Source organism: Cucumis sativus, unplaced genomic scaffold, assembly GCF_000004075.3.
Source record: "Cucumis sativus cultivar 9930 unplaced genomic scaffold, Cucumber_9930_V3 scaffold66, whole genome shotgun sequence".
NCBI classification, from domain to species: Eukaryota; Viridiplantae; Streptophyta; class Magnoliopsida; order Cucurbitales; family Cucurbitaceae; genus Cucumis; species Cucumis sativus.
In genome coordinates, this window is record NW_022279559.1 from 37,874 (window position 1) to 63,085 (window position 25,212).

The window sequence follows — 25,212 nt, forward strand, 5'->3', positions numbered from 1 at the left end:
CAAATAAATAATGCTGGGAAAATTTAGAGATTAATTTAAGGAAAAAATAAAGTGTATTTAGTGATACCAAAATGTTCAAAAATTGAATTTTTATTTAAATAATTGTTTAAAATGTATTTATTTTTAAAAAATGGTTAAAAATATAGTAAAATATTTACATATTTAATAGAAAAAAATTAAAAATAAATTGAATTTATAATTTGACATATTTAAATGTTTCAATTAATTTTTGTTTAATATAATCTTGTATTTTAAAATTTGAATATAATGAAAACATGAAAGATATTGTTTATGTATTTGGAGAGTTAGAATGGTAAAATTCAAAAATAATTTTTGGAAACATATTTCATATTGCTACACAAATGATATTTGTTGAAGTGAAACATACTCTAAATATTTCCATTTTTTAAAAAGATTTTTCATTTAGAAAAACAGATAAAACTGTGTACTCTAAATTGTTTGTGTATTTGTACTCTAAATATTAAAGCTTAAAGCTTAGATGTTTAATACTTTAGTCTATCCCAATGAGTAGGGAGAATTACGGGTGGAGTCTCAATTTTTATTTCTAATTTGATATTTTCTCTCAAATAATAAACTATTATTTGTTTGTGTGTGAATATAATTAATCTATTGTTAGTAAATCGTAGAACTTTAGTTTGAATTCTCCATTGTTATTGTTCATCAAAAGCATGTTTAGAAGTGATTTTAATAAAATTATAGTCTCAAGCATTTTTTAAATTTGGTTGTCATTCATCTGTAAATAACGGAACTTTTACAATAGATACTTCTCCTATACTGATAGTAACACATCCCATCAACTTAAATCAAACCTGTGTGAACAAATTTTTACCATATACCAGACACAAAAAGAAAAAAGAAAAAAAAAAAAAAAACCTTTGTTTATATGATCACAGATTGGCCATTCACTACCCGACAGTTCCTTCTCACTTCCCCGGCCGGCCAGATTGCAAGTCGCCCATCTTCGACATACCTTCCACAAATGCATCAAAAAATGCACTTTGATTTTTGCTAAAGAACCTCACGTACTTTCTAGTTTCACCGAATGTGTAAAGAGTTTCATCAGAATTCAACAAACCCTCCCACCAACCAAGTCCTTGAAGTACTGATTGTCAAAAACGTAAGGTGTGGAATCAAGGTTGAGTGTCACATTTTCATCCACGCCATGAGGGCATCGCTTGAAGAGCTCTTCTCTGAACCTAGGCTCGATTGCTGGGTCTGGTCGTCCTGTGCCGGATTGGTTGTAGAGTCGAAACATGATGGAGAAACATCGGCCTTTGCCAATTGAGTGCGAACCTGAAAGAGCTACCAAATCTTTGACGGAGAGGTTGTATTTGCTGAAAAGGTCAATGAGAGAAGTTGCATTGGCTCTTGGACTTGGCATGATTTGGTCCGAGTCCTCTTGGCTTGCTGTTAAACTGTCCAGCCGTCCCAGTTCTACTGGCCAATCAGGGCCGCCTGTCTGAATAAATACAAGTTATGTTCATAAAAATGTGAATTTCATCTCAAAATTAATTATAAATTAGAGAAATAGCTCATAACTTCATCCTATTATCTTATTTTTGTTTTCAGATTGAATATATTCCTTCAGACTTAATGAATTTATTTCTTTCTTGTTTATGACATATAAGTGAAAGATCGAACATTCTAAGTTGATAATTCAAATGTGAATCGATTGAGTTATGTTTATTTTAGCTTAATGAATTTAGATTCGATAGGGTTAAAAACAATCAATAATAAAAGTGGTTATATTTTGATTTCTTTGGACGTGAATTCTTGACAAAATGAGCAAGAGGATGACATTTGGAAAAGTAGTTGGGGTGGGAGGATGGGGATGGACCAGTTTGTTATGAATTTTTGGCAGGATTGTTGGTGGAGCTTTTAAACCATTGGAAGTTACTTGCTTATGCAAGGGTTACTGTCCAACTCTGCTTTATTAACAAGCTACTATTATTATTGGGTACCTTACTAATTCAGTACAAGGTATCAATCCCACTTAACTCTTTTCAAACAACTTATGAACCATACAAATAGTTGTGATACTTTTCTCATCACTTACACCTCATTTCGTAACTCTTTGAATTTTGATTTTTTAAACTTAAGCTTATATACATCATTTCACAACCATTGTTTAGGACGATGTTTGATTGTCTATATTTTAGGAGTATTTTTTACTAAGAATGAGAAAACTATGAACATGGAATTAAGAGAAAATGAACCCAATTTAAAAATGAAAATAATAATTCTACCCCATCTTAGATCGACTGAATTAGGAAACATGCATGAAAGTTGATTTCTCTCTTTCGAAGATAAAAAAATATCATATGCTAAAAATATTCTCTCGTGTGTTTTAAGTTGAAAAATGGTGTCACATCATGTCGGTCTGATTTTCTATGTCTCATACAACTTTCTTTTGTTGTAGGGTAAAAGATATAACAATAGTTCGATTTTTATAATACATATATACACATTACTCCGCTCTTTCTTATACGGTAGAAATACTCTCTGATTCTATAAATTCTTACTTTTCAATTCAATGTTCTACTTCTTATCCTAAATATTTCTTTTTAAATTAAAATCCAACGATTATCACGAAGTATTCAAATTCTATATTAAATCGTTTTAAAAAATGGAGTTCACTCAAATTTGGACTGTTGTTTGGTAGCAAAAATTTCAAACAATTAAGTGGAATTAATGGAACTGAAATGTTAAATTGAAAGGCAGTGTTGGTTGATTCGTTCCTCTTTCTTGTGTTTTCGGAATTTCGATTTGTGGATTTTAGGAGAAGGATTGAGAGTGAAAAACGAAGCAAAGAAGATAAACATCAAGAAAAACAAATCTCAGGCTCCAATAAGAATTTCATAGCACAAAAAACAGAGGTAGAAGAAACGGAAGTACTCACCAAAAAGACAGCGTCTCTGGATGCCATAATTATGATATCTGCACAAGAAACAATGCCAGGACAAACCTTCTCCAAAGTCTCTTTCACTTCATCAACGACTTCGTAAGATCTAAGCGAATTAATGTTAGCAAGAGAGAGTTTCTCTCCAAGCATCGTCGGCGTATCATCTAGCAACATAGAAGCATCACAGCCCTGAATTAGACAAAGGAAACGCCGATTCAGAAGCCAAACAGGTAAAGAAAAAAAGCAAAATCCAAAAGAACGAACAGTTGGGGGGATCAATTACATTAACAAAGCAATCGTGAAACTGGAAACGCATAACGGAGGCGACACTACGAGGTTCTCTGATGAAAGCTTTGTGCATCACAGAACGGACTATGGCTTCGGCCTGAGGGCATGAGTTGGAGTAGAAATTGAGCTGGAGTTTGGCCGGAGAAAGGGATGGAAAGTGGAAGAGGAGGAAGAAGAGGAAGAGAGGGAAGAAGGTATTGGCCATTGGTTGCGCGTTGGGAATAGAATTCATTCAGTATTCACTAAAAAAGTTGTTTAGGTTGGAAAGCTTTCTTATAGCAGAGCACAATAGCAATGGCAATGGCAAGTTATAGACGACAAAGGCTATATGGGCTAAGGATGGCCAATAATTGCCATTTCTTTGGTCCTTGCCTCCTTTCATGCATCAACTTTAGCTATGACAAAATTAGGAATATTAGAACCTGCATATAGAGCTATTGGAGGACTAAAAATAAATTTATGTACTTTTAAAATTATTTTTATAATTTAAAAATGTAATGAAGTGAATTTTATTATCATAAATTTTTTTTTTTTGCTATTTTTTGCAATGTCCCTTTTATTTAATTCCTAAGATTGAGGTTACAACTTTTCTACCAACTTTTTCATATTTTGATTTTAATTTAGTTTTTAATAAAATTAAAATAGATGAATTATAAAAAAAAATGGCAATGGACAATCTATTTAAATTGCATAGTAAATAGTTTGGTCATTTTTTAAAATAGTAAAATAAATTAAAATATTTATAAGTTATAGCAAAATTTTGGAAAATATTTCGTCGAATTTACTATTTTTTACTATTTCCTCGTTGTACTTTTTTATATTTTTTGAAAAACTCCACTAAAATATTAGACTTTTATTTTTACATTTATATTTTGTTTCAATTTGGTTGAATATCTACGTTCTTAACCTCAAATTTTCACTAAATATTTATTAATTTTCACTAAATACTTATTTTTGTATTTACGTAGGTTAATAAATTTAAAATAGTTAGAGTGATGTTTAAATTAAATTTCACTATATTTCATCACTTAAAAGTAAATTTGAAATTGTCATTCATAATCCTTCTAAATTAATAAATAAACATAGACATTTGTTTGAAAATGAGTAACGATAAATTGACTAATTGAAATTTAAAATATAAATAAAACTATTTCCTATTTCCTATTTGACACATTAATGCTTCATTCCTTTTATGAAAGTAGCAAATTAAAAATTGATAGTTTTTTATAATCTTATAACCATTTGATATTACTAATTATTTGTCATATTTGGTAATATTTACTTTGACTGTTTTTTTCTAAATATTTTTGTCAAATAAATTAATAATGAACGCGTGTCGAAGTATGAGTGGTGAATGGGGGCATTATGGAGATTCCATTTACTTTTCTAAAATTGTAAAGTAATTATGGGATTGATTAAGCTTTATTATAAAATGTTAAGTTAATATTTTTGTAAGGGAAATGGAAGGTGGGAACCACGAGTTTAGGATACATATGATTCCAAATGTTGACATATGGTTTAGTTTGTGTAAAGAAAACTTTTAAATAGGCAATTTCTTCCTCCCTCCAATGAATGAAGGTCCTAATTTGGGTTTCTGTTGGAAAAAGGCTTAGGCCTGGGTGGTTTCTTGTTTCTTTCAAAAGGATTTTGTTTTCTTTCTTTCTTTGAGATGTGGTGTGTGTGTGTGTTATTGGGGGAGAGATTGTGAATTTGAGCAATGATGGAGGAATTCAGAGTTTTGGAGTGGGGTGTTACTTGAGGTTAGATAGTTGTTGGGAGGGATGCATGTAGTCTTGTAGTAATGTTTTGGTGAATGCGTTGGTTCGTCTAAATAGAGTAAGTTAATCTATGTACTTGTTTTATTGAAGGAACGAAACGAAAGCAATGGGAGATCTTACATTAATTTAATTTGAAACTTAAAATTATTGTAAATTGTTAAACAATTGCATAAACAAATTTTCTTATAATTTTAACTAAGGTTAAACATATGTTTAAACAAATTATAGATTAGAGAACTATAGAATAGAGGAATTTACTCTTGACGACGTCTCTGAATCTACAAATCACCAAATTTGAGACATTACTCGTCGGAGACCTTTATATCCTCTAGGTTGAGATTGGTTTGTGAGAATTCATTAGAATGACAAAAAGTTTTGAGAGAATTTCTGATACAATTTGCAAGCAACGACTTAGGTTTAAAAACTTGTTTTGTATTTATAACTCACTCTTCTAGAGAATCAGAAGATTCCATTAATTTAAAAAATATTAAATTAATAGAAATATCAAATTAATTATTAATTATATCATATTTAATTAATATTCTATTTAAAACATATTTAATGAATATCTCTCGTATATTTTATAGTTTTAATTTAATTAATTTAATAAAATTAAACAAAAACATTAATTGATCCTTCAATTACTAAATTAAATATCTTATATTTAATTTTACTCAAATTTGAATCATATCCAAATATAAATTTCTCTCGTTACCAATAATTTTAATACGAATCAAATTCACATTAAATTAATAGTTCAACTCATTCAAATATTTTATCTCTTATAAATTAATTAGGAATCATATTCAAAATTAAATCTATATAATAAAGTTTAATTAAAATATAAACTTTATATTATAATGTATCACCATACAATATATTAATTCCTAAAGTAAATTTGAACATTTCAAATTACAACCAATATAAATAAATTTCATTACCCTTTACGAGCTAGGAAGAAGATCTAATGAACCTATAGATCAGAAGTTAAAACGATATAAGATTAATTGGCTAAATTCATTAACCACATTAATCAATGTTCGCTAACTGTGTGTACACTAGATTCACATTTGAACTCTTCTTACTGTAGATATATTTTTGTGTCAATGCATATATACCAATAACAGTAAGTTAGTCATTCACGAGTGTTCGTAACACCAACTGGGTCAAATTACTATTTTATCACTAAGTTACTTCTAGTCCTTAAATACCAGTGCTCCTCTAATGAACAACCTATTTATGGTTCAACTAATAAACATAAACCTCTCTCGTGCCATAGAGTGGATAGACCCTTTTGTTCAAGTCCTAGAGACATCATTTAAGGAAACACTCATTTACTTATCCTAAAGTCGGGAAGAAGTGAATTCCACCTTGTGTGATTATGTTCTTAGCTCCCCACTTGGTCTTGTTCTCAAAATGATAAGCATATTAAGTCGACAATTTGGCCTCTCTCACCCGTACAAATCAAAGGACAATCCCTCGCGAACAGGAGTTCATAAATACACTCAGTACTAAAATTAAGTTACCTAGGTCATCCTAATAAAATAAAAACTCAACTAGTTAACAGAGTTACATCTAGTGGTTACTATTTCGTGGTTCAGTCTTATGCAAACTCATTGAATAAGATACCTTCACTCACATTTCACCTACACGAACACATTAAATCATTGCATTTGTATCAAATACAAAGTGAGTCGTATCCATAGTGTTACTTGGATAATCTACCCAACTTTATCTCTATACTATAGACCCTTTAAGTTTATCTCGAACATTGATTCATGTATGTCTCTACATACTGTTCAAGACTCCTCAAACAACTTAGGATGTTAGTTTATTTGATTTAGGTTATTGAGACAAAACTAATAATATAATCAATAACACTAATTGAAATTATAATAATAAAATTTTATTAATAAATAACGGTCAATTAATTATATTTACTATCTACGAATTTTAGGACAAATCCCAATGGTTTTGGTGTTGCTTCTTGGGCGATTTTGGAGGATCATAGAAAGGTGAATAATTTCATCTTGGTTGTGCTTCCCCATAGTATGGTGGGTAGATTTATAGTTATTCCTTTAAAATTTCATGGGATGTGGTAGATTTTGTTCTTTGTTCTATTTTGGTTAGGGTTGATGTGCAATCCATTTAAAGAACTAGGATGGGTTCCAGATTATTGGTGTTGGTGTTACGACTAAGTTTATCATTGCTCATTTGTCTAGATAGTGTCCTGTGACAATAGGTGTGGTGACTCAACGTTCATGTTGTGTATCACCCTAACAAAATGGGAATTGATTTGGGTTTGATATCTTGAGAAATAGAAGTGGTAATTTGGTTGTTGCCTAAACTTTACTTTTGCTTTGGGACACGTAGATGTAGAAGTTAGAGAAAAAATTTGGCCATTCCGATCGAGATAGGTTTGTAGAGAAGATTCACTTTTATGTGATTTGACTTGTATCGATGTTAATGGTGTGGTTAAAATCTTCTCTATGTTTCTTTCTCTCATCCCTTCCTATTTTTGGGTAGTTTGTGCTAAAACTTATTCTTTGCTAAATTGTGTTTGTGGCCGACTTGAGTTATGTTGTAATAAGGTGGCCTATAATTTGACCTACTATGTCTTTCATATTTTGATTATTATCATTAGACCAGTGATTTTGGTATTGCTTCTTATTTTTGGAATCCACTCATTTGTTTTAAGAAAAAAAATTTAACAAAAAAGAAAAATAGTTCTAATTGATTTATCTTTTGGTAATGGTGTGATACTGTCAACTTCAGGTATAACAAATCCTCATGGTCATTTTACTTTTGGTTTCAAACTTAGTTTCGAATCAAAATATCTCATACTAATGGAGGTATTTGTATGAGACATTTTCATTTTCATTTGCCAAATTTATCAAAGAGTAAAATTGCTGACATTAATTTGAAACTCAAGGTATAATTTGATAAAATTAAAACTCGTGTATTTGTTCGAGTTAAAAAAGTCGTATATGTGTACATATATATTACAAAAATTAAATCTAGAAAGTTGAGTCATAGAAGTGTAAGAAGAAAGTGAAGTTTGTTGTAACTTACAAGTAAAGGAAGCCAAGCATAGCCAACCAACAAGGCAAAAAGAATGAAAGGGGAAGTGGGAAGAAGTAGAACCATAATAATTCACACTTCATCTTAGGGTTGTGATTTTCACTTTCAACGTTCCTTTTTGCTTTATCACTACTAGGTCAAACACACTCACATCAAGAGTCTATTTATTGTATCTCACACTAATGTATTTTTTAAAATATGACGATATTAAAATGAAGTCCACAAATAATATTTATGTAGATAAAATTATAGTGCTAGAAAAATTCATCACAAGTAATCATTCCCTCTACAAGTCCAACCTCCACCCATTTATATGCATATATAAAATCACAAAATGAAAAATATATTCATATATATAAAGGAAATTTCATACGTGACAATTTTTAATTAGGCATGATAGTGAAATGCACAAAGATAAATACAACGCAAGATACGCTCGTATTTCTTATAACATATCCCTTTATTACATAGGTGAGCATGCAGTAACTGTACCTTATTAGAATATGACAAGAGAAAAAGGGCACGCCATAAACTTTTTGTATGATAATTAATGAATGGAGGTCGTATGAAAAGTTGTTCATACAATCTAATACTATGAATTTGTTCACGAATGGTTGACTTGAACAAATATTGAATAGTTAGAAGGATTGTAGATTAAAGTTTCTTTCCTCTCACTTTGTATTGCAATATGAACTCGAAATTTCCTTGGTCCATAAATCACACACCTCTGAGAGGAAAGTACCAAGAAAATGCATATTTCATTTTATAAATTTATCATTGCTATTATCGTAACCGAATTGATAATTTTCAACTTCACAATTAAATTGTGTTTGTTGATTATGTATTTAATTTATACCCAACGTTTTATTATGACTACATTAGTAAACTAAACAAACGTAATAATCATCTTGTAAACAAATAACAAATGTAATCAACATGTGTTTGTTATTTAAATTAATTTTACTAATTTGCCACCATCATTATGCCTAAATGGGCCAATGTTGGGCCGTTGGGCCGTGAAGTGAAGTAACTTTTTAAGGGCCCAACAATTCCGATTCTATGCAGTTCTACGCATCGAACGAGGAGATTTCTAGAAACCAAAGCGGAATTGTGAGCGAACGAGATATGGAGGAAGAGGAGCACGAGGTATACGGTGGAGAAATCCCAGTTGAAGGGGAGATGGAAGGAGACGTTGACATGTCTGCCGGCGACGACGACGCTGTCAAGGTTGCCATTTGTTCTTTCTCTTTCTGGTTCTCGTGCTTTGGAGAGAATCAGAAGAATTACAATTGTGATCGTTTATGTATTTCAGGAGCTTGACGAGATGAAAAAGCGCTTGAAGGAGATGGAGGAAGAAGCAGCGGCTCTTCGAGAAATGCAGGCCAAGGTTGAAAAAGAAATGGGAGCTGTGCAAGGTTGTTTTCTCATGATTACGCATTATTGTTTTCGTTAGAAACATCTAGTCATGGAATCTCTTGAATTTGGATTGTGATGTTGTAAGCGATGATTTGGGGCTTGAAATTTTTGATGTGTTGTTGTGATATATTTGCTAGTATTACCACATATCTGTTTCGTTTCTTGCAAATTGCTAGCATATTACCACATAGCTGTGCAAGGTTGACAAAACTCTTGACATTATGGTTCGTAATTGTTACTTTTAAATTTTAGAATATGTTTAAGCTTGTGTTTAGTTTTATGTAACCTAGGGGAGTAATAATCGTATGTGATTATGGTTTTAGACAGAAACCAATATTGAATTATGCGATCATGTTGGTTGAAAGTTTCTTAAACTGGATGAATTTTAAAGTATGGTATTATAGTTAGTTTGTTTCTATAATTATTCTCCAATTTGGCCTATCTTATTTTACCTATTGTTGTTATGTTTGATGCAGATCCTGCTGGTACATCAGCTAGTCAAGCAGGCAAGGAGGAGACTGATTCACGATCAGTATTTGTTGGCAATGTGAGAAGAAAAATGTCCCTACTGATGTTCTTTAGATTTGAGAAAAACTTTTTAGTTATTTGATCTGTGGAAAAATGTTATTGAAATGAGGAATTTCTGCAAAAATTCAAAAAGAAAAAAAAAAGAAGGAAGAAGAATAGAAAGAAAGAAGAAAACTGTGAACGATGGTTGAAATACTGGTATAATGGGAAAAAATCAGTGAGAAAAAGAAAGAAAAAAAGAAAAAGAATCTGAAACATCAAAAACCATTAGTGAGTTGTTGCATTTAGAACAAAGGGACTGTTGCTAGTAGAACTTATGTTGCTGTAAAACATGCGCTTTGGAGGCTGGGACCGTTAAATGTGGAATAATGATGTCGATGGCTCAACTCTAGGTGACAACTCAAATGTCTCCGAGGAAGCAGAGGCGAGTCAAGTGCATGCAATTTTAGTTGCAGAGCCTTGTCAATGCTCGCAGTATTATCGTTTGTCTCACAAATGAGCTAAAAGGTGGAGGCGAGGGTGTAAGATAAACGCTTTTTTGTGGAATTATTTTTCTAGTTTGTGCTTCATTTGACTCGGTTAGACCAAATGTTGGATTTTAATGCATGCATTTCACCTTAACCAGGTGATCTTTGAAAGACTATTAGTCCTTTTCTTCATATTAGAAAATTTTACTAGATTTATTTATTAATCTAGACTTTTCCTTTTAGTTAGAAACTCAACCTGTCATCTTCCGGCAGAGAGTCTTCTAGTTTCATAGTGGTAATTTTATTTCAAAACTATGTGAACTAAGATTAATGTGAGAAATCCTCCATGTTGAAGAATAAATACCTCATTCTCAATCATATCTAATGTGGAACTGTTTTCTACTACTTATAATTGATCTATTAGCAGAGGGAGGCATGCTTGGACATGCATCTGCCATGTGAATCTCATGCCTCTGATTGACTGCTACTTCTACATATGTTCATTGAACATATGAGTTGGATTTTCGTGGTGATTTGGTGATTTTGTTCATAGTTAATAATTTCTGATTCACTTCCCATGCCATTGGAAGTTTATTACTTCTTAATGTTGCTCTGGTGTATTTATCCCCAAGCCTTGTTGATTACATGTGATGAAGTTTGCTTTTCTTTTTTTGTTTTTGTTTTTGTACAAAGCTTCTTAGCGTAAAACTTTATTAAGAAACCAAACAATTAAGTCACTGAAAAAGTAAGTAGTATTTATATTTATATTAAAAGCTAAACAACAATCATAAGACTTTTTTTTTAAAACATACTAACTTAATTATTGCTGTCTGATGTGTTCTTCGAACAGAGAACACTAGCTTTGTATTCACTTTTATAGAACTTAACTATTTTATGCTCAAAGCTCTACTTCAACAATCAACGTCCTTGTTTTGAAGGTTGACTATGCATGCACACCCGAAGAAGTGCAACAGCATTTCCAATCCTGTGGTACTGTCAACAGAGTGACTATTTTAACTGATAAATTTGGTCAGCCGAAGGGCTTTGCCTATGTAGAATTTCTTGAAGCTGAAGCTGTTCAAGAGGCTCTCGTTCTGAATGAATCTGAGCTACATGGGCGGCAACTGAAGGTGAGTCTTCCATTCTCTAGGTTTTCCATAAAAAATAAAAAGGTTTTTCGTTCACAAAAAAAAAAAAAAGGAAATTTCTGGAAGGAGAAACCTTTCTGGTTCACTGGTTTGGTTTGGTGTGAATAGATAGATATAGGTTAAATTTCAAATTTGGTCGTAGGGTTTGAGTGATGTTAGTTATGTTAGAATTGAGTCGTAATGGTTCGTAATTAATATTTACTCCCTACGGTTTCATAAAACCTTCACAGATAGGTTCAACGATAAAGACATTTATGAGAATTTTATCAAATAATAGGGACTGTCTGTGAGGTTTTGTCAAAACTATAGAGACTAAATTCTATCTTTACTCTAACACTTCAATTTCACAAACCCTAGGAACAAATTTGTAATTTACTTCAACCAGATAGATATCATGCAACGCTTGGGAACTTCAATATCACTCTGACCAATATTGACATTATTTGCTTGATTACACCATTCCAGGTTTTGCCCAAGAGAACAAATGTTCCTGGTATGAAGCAATATCGTGCACGTCGCTATAACCCGTACGTGGGATTTAGGAGACCTTATGCACCACCATATTTCTATTCACCTTATGGATACGGGTACAGTTTCTAGTTTCCTAATCTTGCATTGTCATGGAAATTGTTGATTCTGCCAGTTTCTTGATCCTTCAATATCCCAATGCAGGAAGATGCCCCGGTTTCGTAGGTCCATGAGGTACATGCCTTATTATTAGATGATGCCACATCATTGTTCAGGTTTAATAAGTTTGTCCTGAAAGAGTTGGCAGTTGCTTTTGATCCTCGAGAGAATAGAGAAAGGATATATGTCTATATTCATGTTATATTGTTATCTGTCTATTGCTTTTGTTATCTTGGATATAAATTACTTTGCCGTTTCAATAAGTATATATATATATATTTTTGCCTAATTACTCGTTCATAATACACTGATGCTGTCCAGTTTTAAGGGGGCGTTTTAATTAACCTTTTAGTGTTTATATGTGAAAAAAAATGTTTGTAAATGCTAAAAAAAAAAAGTTTATAAACACCAAAAAGTCGATTCAAATGGGTGCTTGCGTTTGATAATGATTCTTCTCAATAATTGCTGGAAAAAAAGTTAGGTTATCGTTGCTTCTACTAAATTGCATAAACTCAACGATATTAAAAAAAATTATGGTTCAATTATAGAGTACACTGCTACATTTTCATCGAGAAAATTCATGGAAAAAAGATAATTTGATCTAAATTGGGTGATGATGCTCTGTTTTAGGACTTCGCTAATTGATCATATACTTACCTTTTTATCTATTTTGGAATCTCTTGTCCGCAAAATGAAATCTCTTCCTCCATTTATTTTCTCTTAAATCACTATCTTTTGTCTGTCTAGTGTTGCATTTTAGTTTTTGGTCTTGCTTTTACACTTCTCTCTCTTCCACATTCAAACTCCTTTGGTAATACAAACTAAAAATGAGGGAGTTTTAAAAAGAAGTTGGGGGTATGGTCTAGGAAGGAGGGGGTGATTTGGAAAAGGGTAGGATTAAAAAAAAATTGAGAAAGATGGATGATTTGAAAACTATTTAGCTAAAATTTTGGCTTGATTAGAATGCTTCTCTTGAAAAGTTAGTAAGGTGGAAGAAGAGACTCAAAAAAGCAAAAGAAATCAGAATGTATTTAATAGACGTGACAAGAGAAAGAAATTTAATAGTTACAAGAGAGTTGATTTGACAAGGGAGAGTTCCTTTACTTTCCGCGATCCTTCTCTTTTTTTCTTCCGTAAAACTTAGCTTGTAAATTTACTTGTAACAAAAGAAAACTCCCTAATATATTTCTTCAATCTTTCATCAACGTTTCCTTCACAGCCGCGCAACTTCACCTTCAAATTTCATCCATTTTTTCCTATTTTTTTTTAAACTACCCCTTTTCCAAATCACTCGAACAAAAAGTGAGTAAATTTAAAACTTATAAAAAATGCATAAGGTAAAATTTGAACAAATTGTTAAACTCACAAGCCAATTGATGAAGCTGAAGATGGGGAAATTTGATATAACTTGAACTTACTCCAATTAATAATTAAATGACTTTGTTAGGAAAATTAGAGACATTTTGTTGATCATGCAACTTTAATATATAAAATTGGATAATATATTGAACGAAAGATTAAACACCTTGCTTTCAAATTCGATAGAGTCATGCTCATTTTAGCATACTTTAGTTATTCAAATAGATAATCTGATGATAGCTTCGATATTCTCGTTTCCTCAGATGCTTCAAAATCGTTCCTGTGTTTTGCTATAAGCGCCTGAATCACCAAAATTCTCCATTGATGGTAACGATGCTCTAATCTATCTTTGTTCTTCAGAAGAAGCTTTGGAATCTCTTCAACAAACTCAAATTCTTCTCTCTATTTCTCTACAAATGTTACTGCCTTCTCAAAATCTCTTCAGATGTTCCAACCGTCTGAAGCTTTGTTCCTTCACCAACTCCCTTCCCAGAAACAACAATCACTTCTGTCCCTCATTTTCATCTTTATCCCTCCAAAGCCTCAATCGTTTCCACTTTCATGCACATAAGTTACTGACCACTCATAACAATTCAACTTCCCGCCACCGATTTATTGCCATTACGGCATTGGAGTTTACGAATCCGAAGACAATGCACGGAGTGGCGATTTCAATTTAGAATCGGTTCTTTTGCTTTCGGAATTCATTTTTCTCTTCTCTTCTGCTGTTTTCTTGGTTGTTTTTGTTTTGAATTTCGTGGGTTCTAGTTCGAAAAAGGGGATTTTGATGTTGATGGGTGATAGGGGTTTAGTGTGGGGTTTCCTCTGCTGGTGGCTACGGTTGTTCTTAACTCGTGGATTCGAAGGTTGCAATGGAGACGAATAAGTTGGGGGAAAACGAGTGATGGGTTGAAGGTGAATTTGTTGGATAGGTTTGAGAAATTGGAGGAGGATTTAAAGAGCTTGATGATTGTGATTCGGGGTTTGTCTCGGAAGCTTGAGAAGTTGGGCATAAGATATATGGTTACACGAAAAACACTGAAGGATCCAATTGCCGAGGTATTATTATCTCTCTCTTTTTTGTCTATGATCTGTTTTGATACTTGCAACATGTTCATGAAAGATGAATTGAGTTGGTTTTATTCTCCTTCGGGTTTAAACCTTTTCAATCCAGTCTCCTTGAAGAGAACATGATATGTATAGCCATTTTTTGTTTATCTAAACCTGAAATGCATTCAGCATTTCCATAATCATGCTGAATTTCTGTGGGTTGTAAGCAGAATTCGAGAAACTGAGGTAACAATATGTAGGATGAGAGATGGAAATTGATGTATGAGCTCGTCTATTTGTTGTTGAAAATTAAAACATGTTTTTACTCTTGATACATTATACATGTACACGAGCGAACATTTAATCAAGTGTATGTGTGTATAGTTTTGTAAGATAAAAATCATGAAAGAATACTAGGGCATACAAAAATCTAGTCCACCAAAAAACAAGTCTTTTAAGATGATTAATTGTGGATATATGTAGCCAACATGAAGCATAATTCACTTGTTAACACTTGCTCTTTTCCTTGGGGTTGGGGTTCAAACCCCAAACTTCACATTGTTGTAGGCAATATAAAACAAATGTAGGTCAATGTATATTGATACATGGGATGGGAATTATTGTATGGTTTAGATTTTTCATTGTGCTCCCTAAAAATTGTAGGGTTTCTTTGTTGGGTTTGATGCAATTATGTGAAGAACAAGAAAACAAAAGACAGTTTAAAAGAAAGTGGTGAACTAAGTTTGTAGTATGTTGAAAATTTTCAATACAATTGATTTCGTTTCCTCTCATTTCTCAAGTAAGTTTTATTTGATTACTTTTTATGAGTTCACATGCTTCCAACAGTCGCTGTGCCCAACTTCTATGAAACTTTGAGCGGATGTTTTGTTGTTATTTTGTTTTTTGTGTGTGTTCATTTCTTTAAGATTGAGTGTGAAATCTGACTTTTAACCCACTATTTTCCACAAACCTCTAATCATTTGCATGCTATTAAAGACTGCAGTTTTAGCTCAAATAAATTCTGAGGACACTCGAACTTTGGCTGTGCAAGAAGATATTCTTGAAAAAGAATTCCTTGAGATGCAAAAAGTCTTGCTAGCCATGCAGGTAAAATTTAAAATGATTATTATAACTGATAAACAGAACTCTTTAATTATTTTCAAATTAATACCCTCTATGTGCTGTTTATTGGATGGATGTTTGAGAGGGATGAAGGCTGTTTTCACAATTTAAATTAACACCCTCTATGTGCTGTTTATTGGATGGATGTTTGAGAGGGGATGAAGGCTGTTTTCACAATTTATAGGCAATTGTAGACAGGCTTCTATGATTTGTGGAATTCTTGATTTTGTTGAACTTGTTTGATTACAGAATCTTCTGATACATCTTTATGCTCTTGTGGTACTCTTTTTTTTTTTTCCCCTTGTGATCCTGAAGTTAGCTTTATATAGAAAGACGGTGATTTTATTAAGATTTCATTGTTTGTTAAAAACTGATGGAACTTGCTGTAATGAGTTAATGTGTAGGAACAGCAACAAAAGCAACTGGAACTGATTGTTGCTATGGGAGAAAAAAGGAAACTCATGGAAAGCAAACAAACGCGGGATCAAGAACAGACAAGAATTGATGGACAAAATTCAGCCAATGTGGAATCAAAAGAACTGGAAGCTTATGAAATCTGAGTTAGGATCTTCATTAAAAAATTTCCATTCATTAATTATTCACTTTTTCTTGTGATTTTGATCTAAAACCTGACTCTTCCTTAAGCTTATAACTGAAAGAAGTAAATAATTAATTAATATCTGTAAGGAGCATTCAAAACTTATTAGGCTTAAGTTTTCACTAAAACCGAAGTGGACAAAATTTAACGGAATTGTAGCACTTCACGGCTGGTGGTTATGGTGTTGGTCATGTAGCTTTCACTGGTAAACAAGGATTCTAGCAGGGATAACATATATATATATATATATATATATATATATATATATTATCCACGACCCTTCTTTTTAACCAACCCAAAAGACAATCCCTTATATGGGAAGTTAGGAAGTAGTAGATAAAAAGAAGGGTTGAGGATTCACTTAAAAAATAGAAGGGTTTTGATATATGCTGCCAACCTCTGGTAGGGACGTTTCTTAGTTTGAACGAATAATGCTATCTTTTCTTATTTTGCTTGCTGACTACATTTTAGATATGTAAAAAACTCATATTTGGATGATTGGATCTAGAAAGCACTTAGATATTCTAAGAGCAATAAGCACAACAATAATATAATAAATTCTTGGTATAACTTTGACGATACAGGTGTGTCACAAAGGATTTTGTTGATGAAACGAGACTGAAGTGGAATTTCTACACAGTAAGGTGGATTGTTTCTGTACTTGTGATCTTGATTCTTGTGGCTGCTGTTTTCAAAAAATTTTTATTTGGTAGTTATAAAGCTGGATAAGAATGCTGGAGATATGAAGAGGACTTGAGCCTTTTTCAGCAATGGTATGTATGGAATTTTGGAATATTCATAACATAATGAAGAATTTGTATTGTCTGACAGTCATAGTGTAGATTTAGGCGAATTTAGAGTCAAGTTTTGGTTGATTATGAAATGAAGGATGTAGACAGCCTCACAACCACCTATATTGGAAGTGACGGAACCAAAACGCAGGAACCAATGATAAAGAAGAAAGAACAGTTCCGGAAGCCAATTCGAGCCTAGTTTAACTAGTTTTAACACAACCAATCGACCAAAGGGTCAAAAAGAGTTGAATCGTCGCCTCTACTTGTTGAACTAATAAAAGAATTGGTGGTGAGAGGAATTGGAAATGCTAAAGACTTGTTAGATGGCTCCTCTAATTTTTGGTAACATAATTGTACCACCAGCCTTAGAAACTGATGCTTGACGTCTTTAAGGTTGATCCAGTCGACAAAAACATAGTTTCATCTTTTGAAATTAACTCATCTTCATATATGGGAGTGTTGTTAAATAGATGGTTGATCAAACTAAAGATCTAGCAACAAATAAATATAGTGGTTTATAGACTAAATAAGTTTAGTTCAATCATAATTGATTTATTCGATGTGTTAGTTGTGTTTATTAGCTGTAATTTTAACATTTGTGAAATAAAAATTGAAACATAGTTTATCTGACTAATTATTTCTTTGTAAATATGCCTAAGTTTGAAGAATATGGAATCACACCTCCTTTTTATTTATTTGTTTGTTTTTTTATTTTTTGTCACACACCTTGAGGATAAAGGATTATGTTAATAATCCCTGAGCTTAGCTTAGTTTGGTAATCTAAAGGTTCATAGATTAATAATTTAACTTAATGAATATGTTTGGTAACACACATGGTTCACTTTGAAGGGGTTTGGATAAACCTTAACAATTTTTCAACTAGAAATTCAATCCAAACCCATAAAAAGCATCTTAAACCTTTTCTTTTTCTTTTTCTTACTTAAAACACTTTTTTATTTAAACTTTGTAATATTCAATTTTTTAAGATTCTTGAAAGTGTTAAGCTTACGGAGTATATATTATATGCTTGATATTTTTTATATATATATACTTTGCTTTCATTTTCCTAGACGTACATTTATATTTTTTTGTGGTATTTATCCATTCTTTATGTGCATAGGAGTACGTGTGGGTCCTATGTACAAAATTAACTTTATTTATAAATTTAATTCCAATATGAACATAAATGAGCAGTCATGGCAGAAAGAAATTATTTGATTTTTGGAATTTAAGCATATAAATACGGCTTTTATAGAAAAATATTTTTTTAAAAAAGAGAATCTTAATTTATTGGTTTCATTTAATGTTTAATTCTTTTAAAAAAGTTTTTTTTTATTGATTTTGTTTAACTATAAATTTTAATCAAAATAAGACTTGTTGATTGAATTAGCGAGTTTAGTTGGGTTGCATGCGTGTTGTAAGTATGTTAGGGTCGTATTCATATAGCTAATCTAAATTTTATTCGGATACAATTAAGTCAAGATGCTCGAAGTGATAGCTATTTGTAAAAATTTTGATTGTATATTGACTCTATTAATGTTCAACTTCTCGTTATGGAATCAAATTGTTTAGAGGTTATTAATACAGTGAATGATGTCTCTTTGTAACTCATTGTAGTTTTTTCTTTCGTTAACGAAACAAAAAAGTCAAATACGATTAAGTTAGGTGAGGTGATGCTGGTATTATTCTAATAATGTTCTAGCATACTCTTTGGTGTATAAAGTATTAGGTGATTCTCTTCTTTACTCTCCTTATCCTAGGTAGTTTTTGTTTCACGTGTGCCTTTTAATGTAATTCCTTAATTTGATCTTTTTGTTGTATGATTCCTTTAACATTAATGTAATTCCTTAGTTTGATCTTTTTTGTTGTATGATTCCTTTAACGTAAATAAAAAAAGGCATAAGGCACAATATTATGTGCTTAATAGTCCAAGACATTAAAGGTGTTCAAAAAATTCAATAATCAGAAAAGATCCAATGCATTATGTGTAGTTGGGATTAGGTTATTGACTCATCTAGATTAGATTTGGTTCAAATAAACAAAAATCTTACAGATTGGATTGATAGTTCACTAAAATAACCCAAATTCAAATCCAAACTTAAATATTATTTAATTCCATTAATATTTATCCAAAAACTCCTAAATATAGTTTTTTAACTGTTCGAAAATAAATTTAAAATCAATTTTTTTCTAAAACTAAAATTTAAATAAATAATCGAGTAACTTGATCCAACCAAACTCAATAAAATTTGTAAGAAACAATCGAGTTTAATTCTATTTATGTTTTAATAAATATTATTTTGATCCACAAAATTTAGTGTCCAAGCAAGCAAGTTGAACCTAAAAATCTTTCAACTCAACTCATGAATACTGTATTTGTAGTACACCATTGTTCAATAACACCATCGATTACAATAAAGAGAGCTCCCCACGTTGTTTCTTTGCTTTTCGAAAATTATAATTATAATTTGTTTATTTTCTTTCTTTCTTTTAGAAAAACTAAAACAACAAACGTCATTCGCGTGTGTCTACGGAAATAATAATTCAATTTATTATTCGTAAAAGCGCGTGTTTCACACTTGCAATCCCGACCCACCGTTTATGCTCTCCCCAACCGCCATTGATTTTCCCTTTTAACACCATCACTCCAAAACACAACTCACTACCCTCTCCCTCCCTCTCCAGATTTCATTTCAATTCCTTCTTCTTACACTAATGTCTTCCCTCCTCCACCTCGCTTCATCTCAGGAAGATCGAGAAGAAGGTGGTGGAGGAGGAGGAATAATCCAGATTATTCCACCCAACACTATTCTTCTTCCTTCTCAAACCTTTCTCTCTGCAGCCGTCTCTTTCAAGAATCAGGTTTGTTTTACCTTTTTTTTCTTTTCTCGAGCTCCCAAGCGTTCATGGAAACGGTGTTGATTACACTGGTTTTTTTTCTCTCTGCTGTTGAAATTTTGTTAGGTTGTGGAGCTTACTTGGAAACAGAGAGGTAACGCGGATATTGGAGTTGATCCGACGGTGTATAACGGCTTACTTGGGACGGCGGTAACTTGCCTGAGATCGTACGAGGCCACCGGAAACCACCAGGACTTGGTATTGTGTTCTGATATTGTAGATAAATGTACGGTTCTAGCACGTGCCTCTCACAGGTGATCATGTGACTTTTGCTTTCCCTTTCTCTATCCAATGATATGATTTATTTGGTTTGTTGCCTTTCCAATCATAAAATTTAAAACGTGAAGTTCATAAAATAGACGTCCAAAATTCAAGTTTTTGTTTCCAGTTTTTCGTTTTACCTAAATTTAGTTTTTCCTTTGATAATCTAAAATGAATTTCATAGGAAATGGTTTTTTTTTTTTTTTTTTTTGAAAATTCAAAGTGATTTTAAATCCATTTTTACTTTTAAAAAAATCTGATTATAATAGGATTTTGCAGTGTTTTATAGGATTTGGATGTTATTACTTAGTTAACTTTCTCAATTCTGTACAGCCCTTCCATAAAATTGTTAGATCTACTATCGACCATTGAACTTTTTGATTTTTTTAGTATAAGGGTTAGTTTTTGTGGTACAATTTGGCTCCAATTTATTATGGAGTTGTTCTTGCATTTTTACACCTGGGCCAACCATGAATTGTCATGTGTCAATGCATTATCTTTTAGTTTTCCCATCAAGCGATGACACCTCTTGGCTAGCAATGAAGAGTGAGTTTTTCCGATAAAGTAAAATCATCTTTCTTTAAAATTCTCTCCGTTTGTACTAACTAATAAAATTGTTCCAAAAAAATATATAAAGTAATTAAAAAAAGAAAACTCAGATAGCAACGGAATATGTGATTAGATAATTTTTTTTTAATATTTCCACAAAGCTTCTGGACCCAGTTAGACCTGTTTGTGATTAAAATAATAAAAATCATCATATAATAAAATAGAGCAAAAAAACGAGTGCCACAAATATTGAGTTTTCAGAAAAATTTCAAAAGAGACAAACTTCTTTTGTCATATAAAAAATATCTCATGACCAGGCCTCTGGAATTATTTTTCCCCTTGATTTTAAATTATCTGCTCCTCAAACCCACTTTGAAAAGCAGAAAGTGTACTACTAAAAAGTAGTCTTCTTTTTTCTCATGATTTCTTTCTGTTTTTGGCGAAATTTTGTTGAATGATTAATGAGTGAAATAAAATCGTATTTTGAGACATGATATTATATAAGGTGGGGCAGTTCTTATGAATTTTGTTTTCATAATCTTCATTTCTTAAAAAATATAATGATGAAATTTATAGTATTAACCTCCCGGTTAAGTTCTTAGTTTAGTTCGTAAGCTTTCAAAAGTATTTAGTAGGTATTTGAAGCATAATAAGTCCTTTCAAAACTTTAAGTCCTTTTGATAATTGGTCTATTATATGTACCTTTGGATTTTGTTTCTAATGGAACCTTAAAGTTTCACATTGCAGAGGTATAAGGACTTATAAATACAAAATCAATAAAATTGTACGCGATAATTTTTCATGAAGATATTACCTTCCTGACATCTGAGAGATGATGGGTAATTAGTAACTGTTTTGCTAAAAGAAATAAATAAAGAAAAGAAAATAGGTATTGGAAGTATGGGATAGAAGTTAATGCTTATTTATTATTGTTGTTGTTTCCTTTTTAAAAGGAGAAATTATTGGTTTTAGGCATATGTTCTTTTTAGTTAATATATCACTTGGAAAGAATGTGGACCATATAGTTCTTGGAAGAGTTTGATGTGAAATAATTGAATATTTTGTTACTTTGGTATGGGCAGGCACTTGACTTTTCTTTGTGGTAGAGGAGGAGTTTATGCTCTTGGCGCCGTGGTATCTCATTACATGAGGGACCCTCAAAAGCTTGACTTCTTCTTCAATCTTTTTCTTAAGGTCTGGTCTCCACTTTTGCTGGTCTAATTATATGTTAAAATTATGAAGTTACATTTTTCTCTCATATAAATAAATAAAGTTATATTTCTCGGTATGCAGGCCTAGGTTTATATTTGGTTGCATTTGGATCATTAGTTTTTAAACTTGATATTTGAACTTTTTTGGTCTTGGTTAGTTCTTGAAGTTGACTTACTAAACATATTTTCTTTTCAAGTACTATAGGTGGGGGATTCAAACCACAAACTTTGTGGTTATGTCAGTTGAGTTATGCTCTCTTGGGCTGATATCAGTTAAATATTTTTTTAAAGTTGTTTAGGAAAGATATATCAATTATTGTTCTCTTCAAATTGGAAATTTTTTTTTTCTTTATATATGTTTTCCTTTTTCTCTTTTCACTCTCCTTCACACTGCCTGCCTATTTTCTTCTTCTTTCCTTTCCTTTTTTTTTTCTTATCCAAACTTCTCGTTCTTTGGTCCTTTGAACATTGTCACGTAGGAGACCTGTTCCAGATATGGAGTTGCATATCTGGAACATTGTGTTGTTTAAGATCTTGCATGTCTCATCAGCGCTATACCAACAAGATTAAAACCACTTGGAACATTTGGTTTAGTTTAAATCTCAAACTTCTTGGTCGAAGATGTAATATGCCTAAATATATTCAGCTACTTTAATTCCCTAACACCAATAGGTAGTATCTGAAAATTTAGCACCACCGAGCCAACTCTCACTGGAAATTGGCACTGCATTAAATTGACATGTTTTGTTTATAACCAGTGGATATTAGTTGGACACCTGAAAATTGCGAGTAAGGTTTGGTTTTGACAATTATTTCGGTTTGGGCGGTTTTCTTGTTCACCCCTAGTAAAAATCTTTTAAAAAACCTCCCATATGTCACCTATTAACACAGTTGTACTGAGCCACAGCAAATCGGTAAAGGAGTAATTTATCATTCTTGGCAAGTTTGGGGTAGGAAATAAGTTTCGATAGCTTGTAGACGATGTTTATTCAGAAATTACGTGTAACTGAATTCTTAATCAGCTCCATATATAAGCTTTAAGAATTCAAGAAGTCTGAACAAGAAACTGAGTTGAACAGAGAATGAAAATACAATTTTCAAACAGACGATGGATATCTAAAAGTGTTTGAACTCTAAAGATAAAAGGTAAAAATCTTAAAAAGGTACCACCAAGAATTTGGTTAAAACAAAAAAACACTTCACAATTACTATTATTATTATTATTATTATTATTATTACTATTTAAGAAGCCTAGGCATAAAATGGCAATCCATTGGATTCTCAGTTTCTTATTTACTGTTTATGATGTTTCAAAACAAGTGCTCTCCATGTTTACCGTCTTTGGTGGTTTGCGTATATGCATATCAAAATTAAAGCTGAAGAAGACAAAATTACTCTTGATATTTTATTTTATATTTCATGTGAAACTTTGGAGTACAAGAAAGAAGAGTGTAGCTAAATCTATGCTTATAACTAAAACGAGAGAAAAAGAAACAAATATAAGGTACGAGAGTGTCTTAAAATGTCCTATAACCTTTTATAACAGGCAGCAGAAGAGAAAGCACTCCCTATTGGACCTGAAGAAGGAGGTTTTGGAATGTCATATGATCTCCTGTATGGGCGAGCTGGGTTCTTATGGGCTGCCTTATTCATTAATAAGCATCTTGGAGAGCAGAGAATACCTCATGATCTTCTCATGTCCGTAGTTGATGCTGTTTTAGCGGGTGGCAGGGCGGGTGCATCCGACAACCCAGACTGCCCTTTGATGTTCAGATGGCATGGGACGAGATATTATGGTGCAGCCAACGGCCTGGCTGGTATCTTGCAAGTACTTTTGCATTTCCCACTTTCAAAAGAGGACACTGATGATGTTAAGGGGACGTTGAGATATTTGATGAGCAAAAGATTTCCACACAGCGGTAACTATCCCTCAAGTGAAGGCAGCCCAAGGGACAAATTAGTGCAATGGTCTCATGGGGCCACTGGCATTGGCATTACCCTCTGCAAGGCTTCACAGGTTGGTTCATTCTTTCGTGTCTAACTTTTTAATGTGGCTCAATGCTCATCTTTCGACTTCAATATCGTCCTTCTATTAGGCATGGAGGTTCTAGTATCTTTTTGTTGTTCAGTGTAGGGGTGAGGCAGATTTCTTAGTCTTGTTTATCCAGTGGAACACATATAAAACAAAAATCACGAAATCATGTTTACTAGGAAAGAAGTTCTTGGCCTTGATGTTTTAAGAAATTTTCAGATTTGTTGTCAACCATAGACCACAGCGATTAAGGTTAAGCTTCACTGGGAAAGGGTTGGATTAATTTAATAACTTCAATCTGGGATCTTTATTTTTCTATCATAAACTGCATAGTAAAGACTTACATTCCTGAATGAAATACATAAGGTGGTTACAGGAGTTCTGATTTTACTCGAATTTCAGGTTTTCCATGAAGACAGGGAGTTCAGGGACGCTGCAATTGAAGCAGGGGAAGTAGTATGGAAAAATGGATTGGTAAAGGAAGTTGGACTTGCTGACGGTGTTGCCGGCAATGCATATGCCTTTCTTTCCCTTTATCGCCTTACCGGAGAGAGTGTCTATGAAGAAAGAGCCAGAGCATTTGGAACCTACCTGTATCATAATGCTAGCAAGCTTGTTGCTACCCAAAACCAGGTTGGAGGCGACCGTCTTTTCTCTCTTTTCCATGGACTAGCTGGAACTGCATGCCTTTGGTTCGATTTGCTTGAACCTGAGAAGTCAAGGTTCCCAGGTTATGAATTATAGTTGAAGCTCAACTCAAAAGCATCCCCCTTGGAGTATGAAGTTGTGTATATTATTCCACTGATGTCTTGATGTTTGGATCTTTTGGTGTGATGGACTCGTTAATAATCAATTGTACAGTGCCTAAGATGTGTTACGATAACACACCAATTGAAGTTCTAGAATTGGGTTTTCAAGAATGAAAACAAGTCAAGGCAGGGGTGTTGATTTCTTGACCTTGAAGTTTGAAATCACATTTCACGTGCTTGAATAAAAAAAAAAATTAATTGATTAAAAGAGAACTCACTGTTAATTCTCTGTCGTGGTGATTGTTTAATTATAAAAGGTAGGTTAACATTTGA

The 25,212-nt window shown here is 32.4% G+C and overlaps 4 protein-coding genes across 4 annotated transcripts; 3 read left to right on the forward strand and 1 right to left on the reverse strand.

Annotated features, from left to right (window-relative positions):
• Nucleotides 1-717: 717 nt before the first annotated feature.
• On the reverse strand, nt 718-3,551 carry LOC116406090 (peroxidase 17-like). The gene is given in 5 exon segments (XM_031889788.1): nt 718-950; nt 953-1,099; nt 1,102-1,480; nt 2,921-3,112; nt 3,207-3,551. Coding segments are annotated over 5 exon segments (1,005 nt in total). The 5' UTR covers nt 3,444-3,551; the 3' UTR covers nt 718-900.
• A 5,588-nt stretch (nt 3,552-9,139) lies between these two features.
• On the forward strand, nt 9,140-12,545 carry LOC116406112 (polyadenylate-binding protein 2-like). Its single transcript, XM_031889816.1, has 6 exons — nt 9,140-9,297; nt 9,383-9,485; nt 9,963-10,033; nt 11,420-11,611; nt 12,095-12,216; nt 12,302-12,545. Exons 1-6 carry the CDS (start codon nt 9,196-9,198, stop codon nt 12,348-12,350), a joined length of 639 nt encoding a protein of 212 aa, XP_031745676.1. The 5' UTR covers nt 9,140-9,195; the 3' UTR covers nt 12,351-12,545.
• Nucleotides 12,546-14,230: 1,685 nt separating this feature from the next.
• Nucleotides 14,231-17,646, forward strand: LOC116406113. The gene is made up of 4 exons (XM_031889817.1): nt 14,231-14,674; nt 15,662-15,772; nt 16,192-16,347; nt 16,970-17,646. The coding sequence occupies exons 1-3, from the start codon at nt 14,582-14,584 to the stop codon at nt 16,345-16,347; spliced, it is 360 nt and encodes a 119-aa protein (XP_031745677.1). The 5' UTR covers nt 14,231-14,581; the 3' UTR covers nt 16,970-17,646.
• Nucleotides 17,647-19,734: 2,088 nt separating this feature from the next.
• LOC116406102 (lanC-like protein GCL1) lies at nt 19,735-25,133 on the forward strand. Its single transcript, XM_031889807.1, has 5 exons — nt 19,735-20,041; nt 20,144-20,331; nt 21,970-22,081; nt 23,645-24,115; nt 24,533-25,133. Exons 1-5 carry the CDS (start codon nt 19,895-19,897, stop codon nt 24,872-24,874), a joined length of 1,260 nt encoding a protein of 419 aa, XP_031745667.1. The 5' UTR covers nt 19,735-19,894; the 3' UTR covers nt 24,875-25,133.
• The last annotated feature ends 79 nt before the right edge of the window (nt 25,134-25,212 follow it).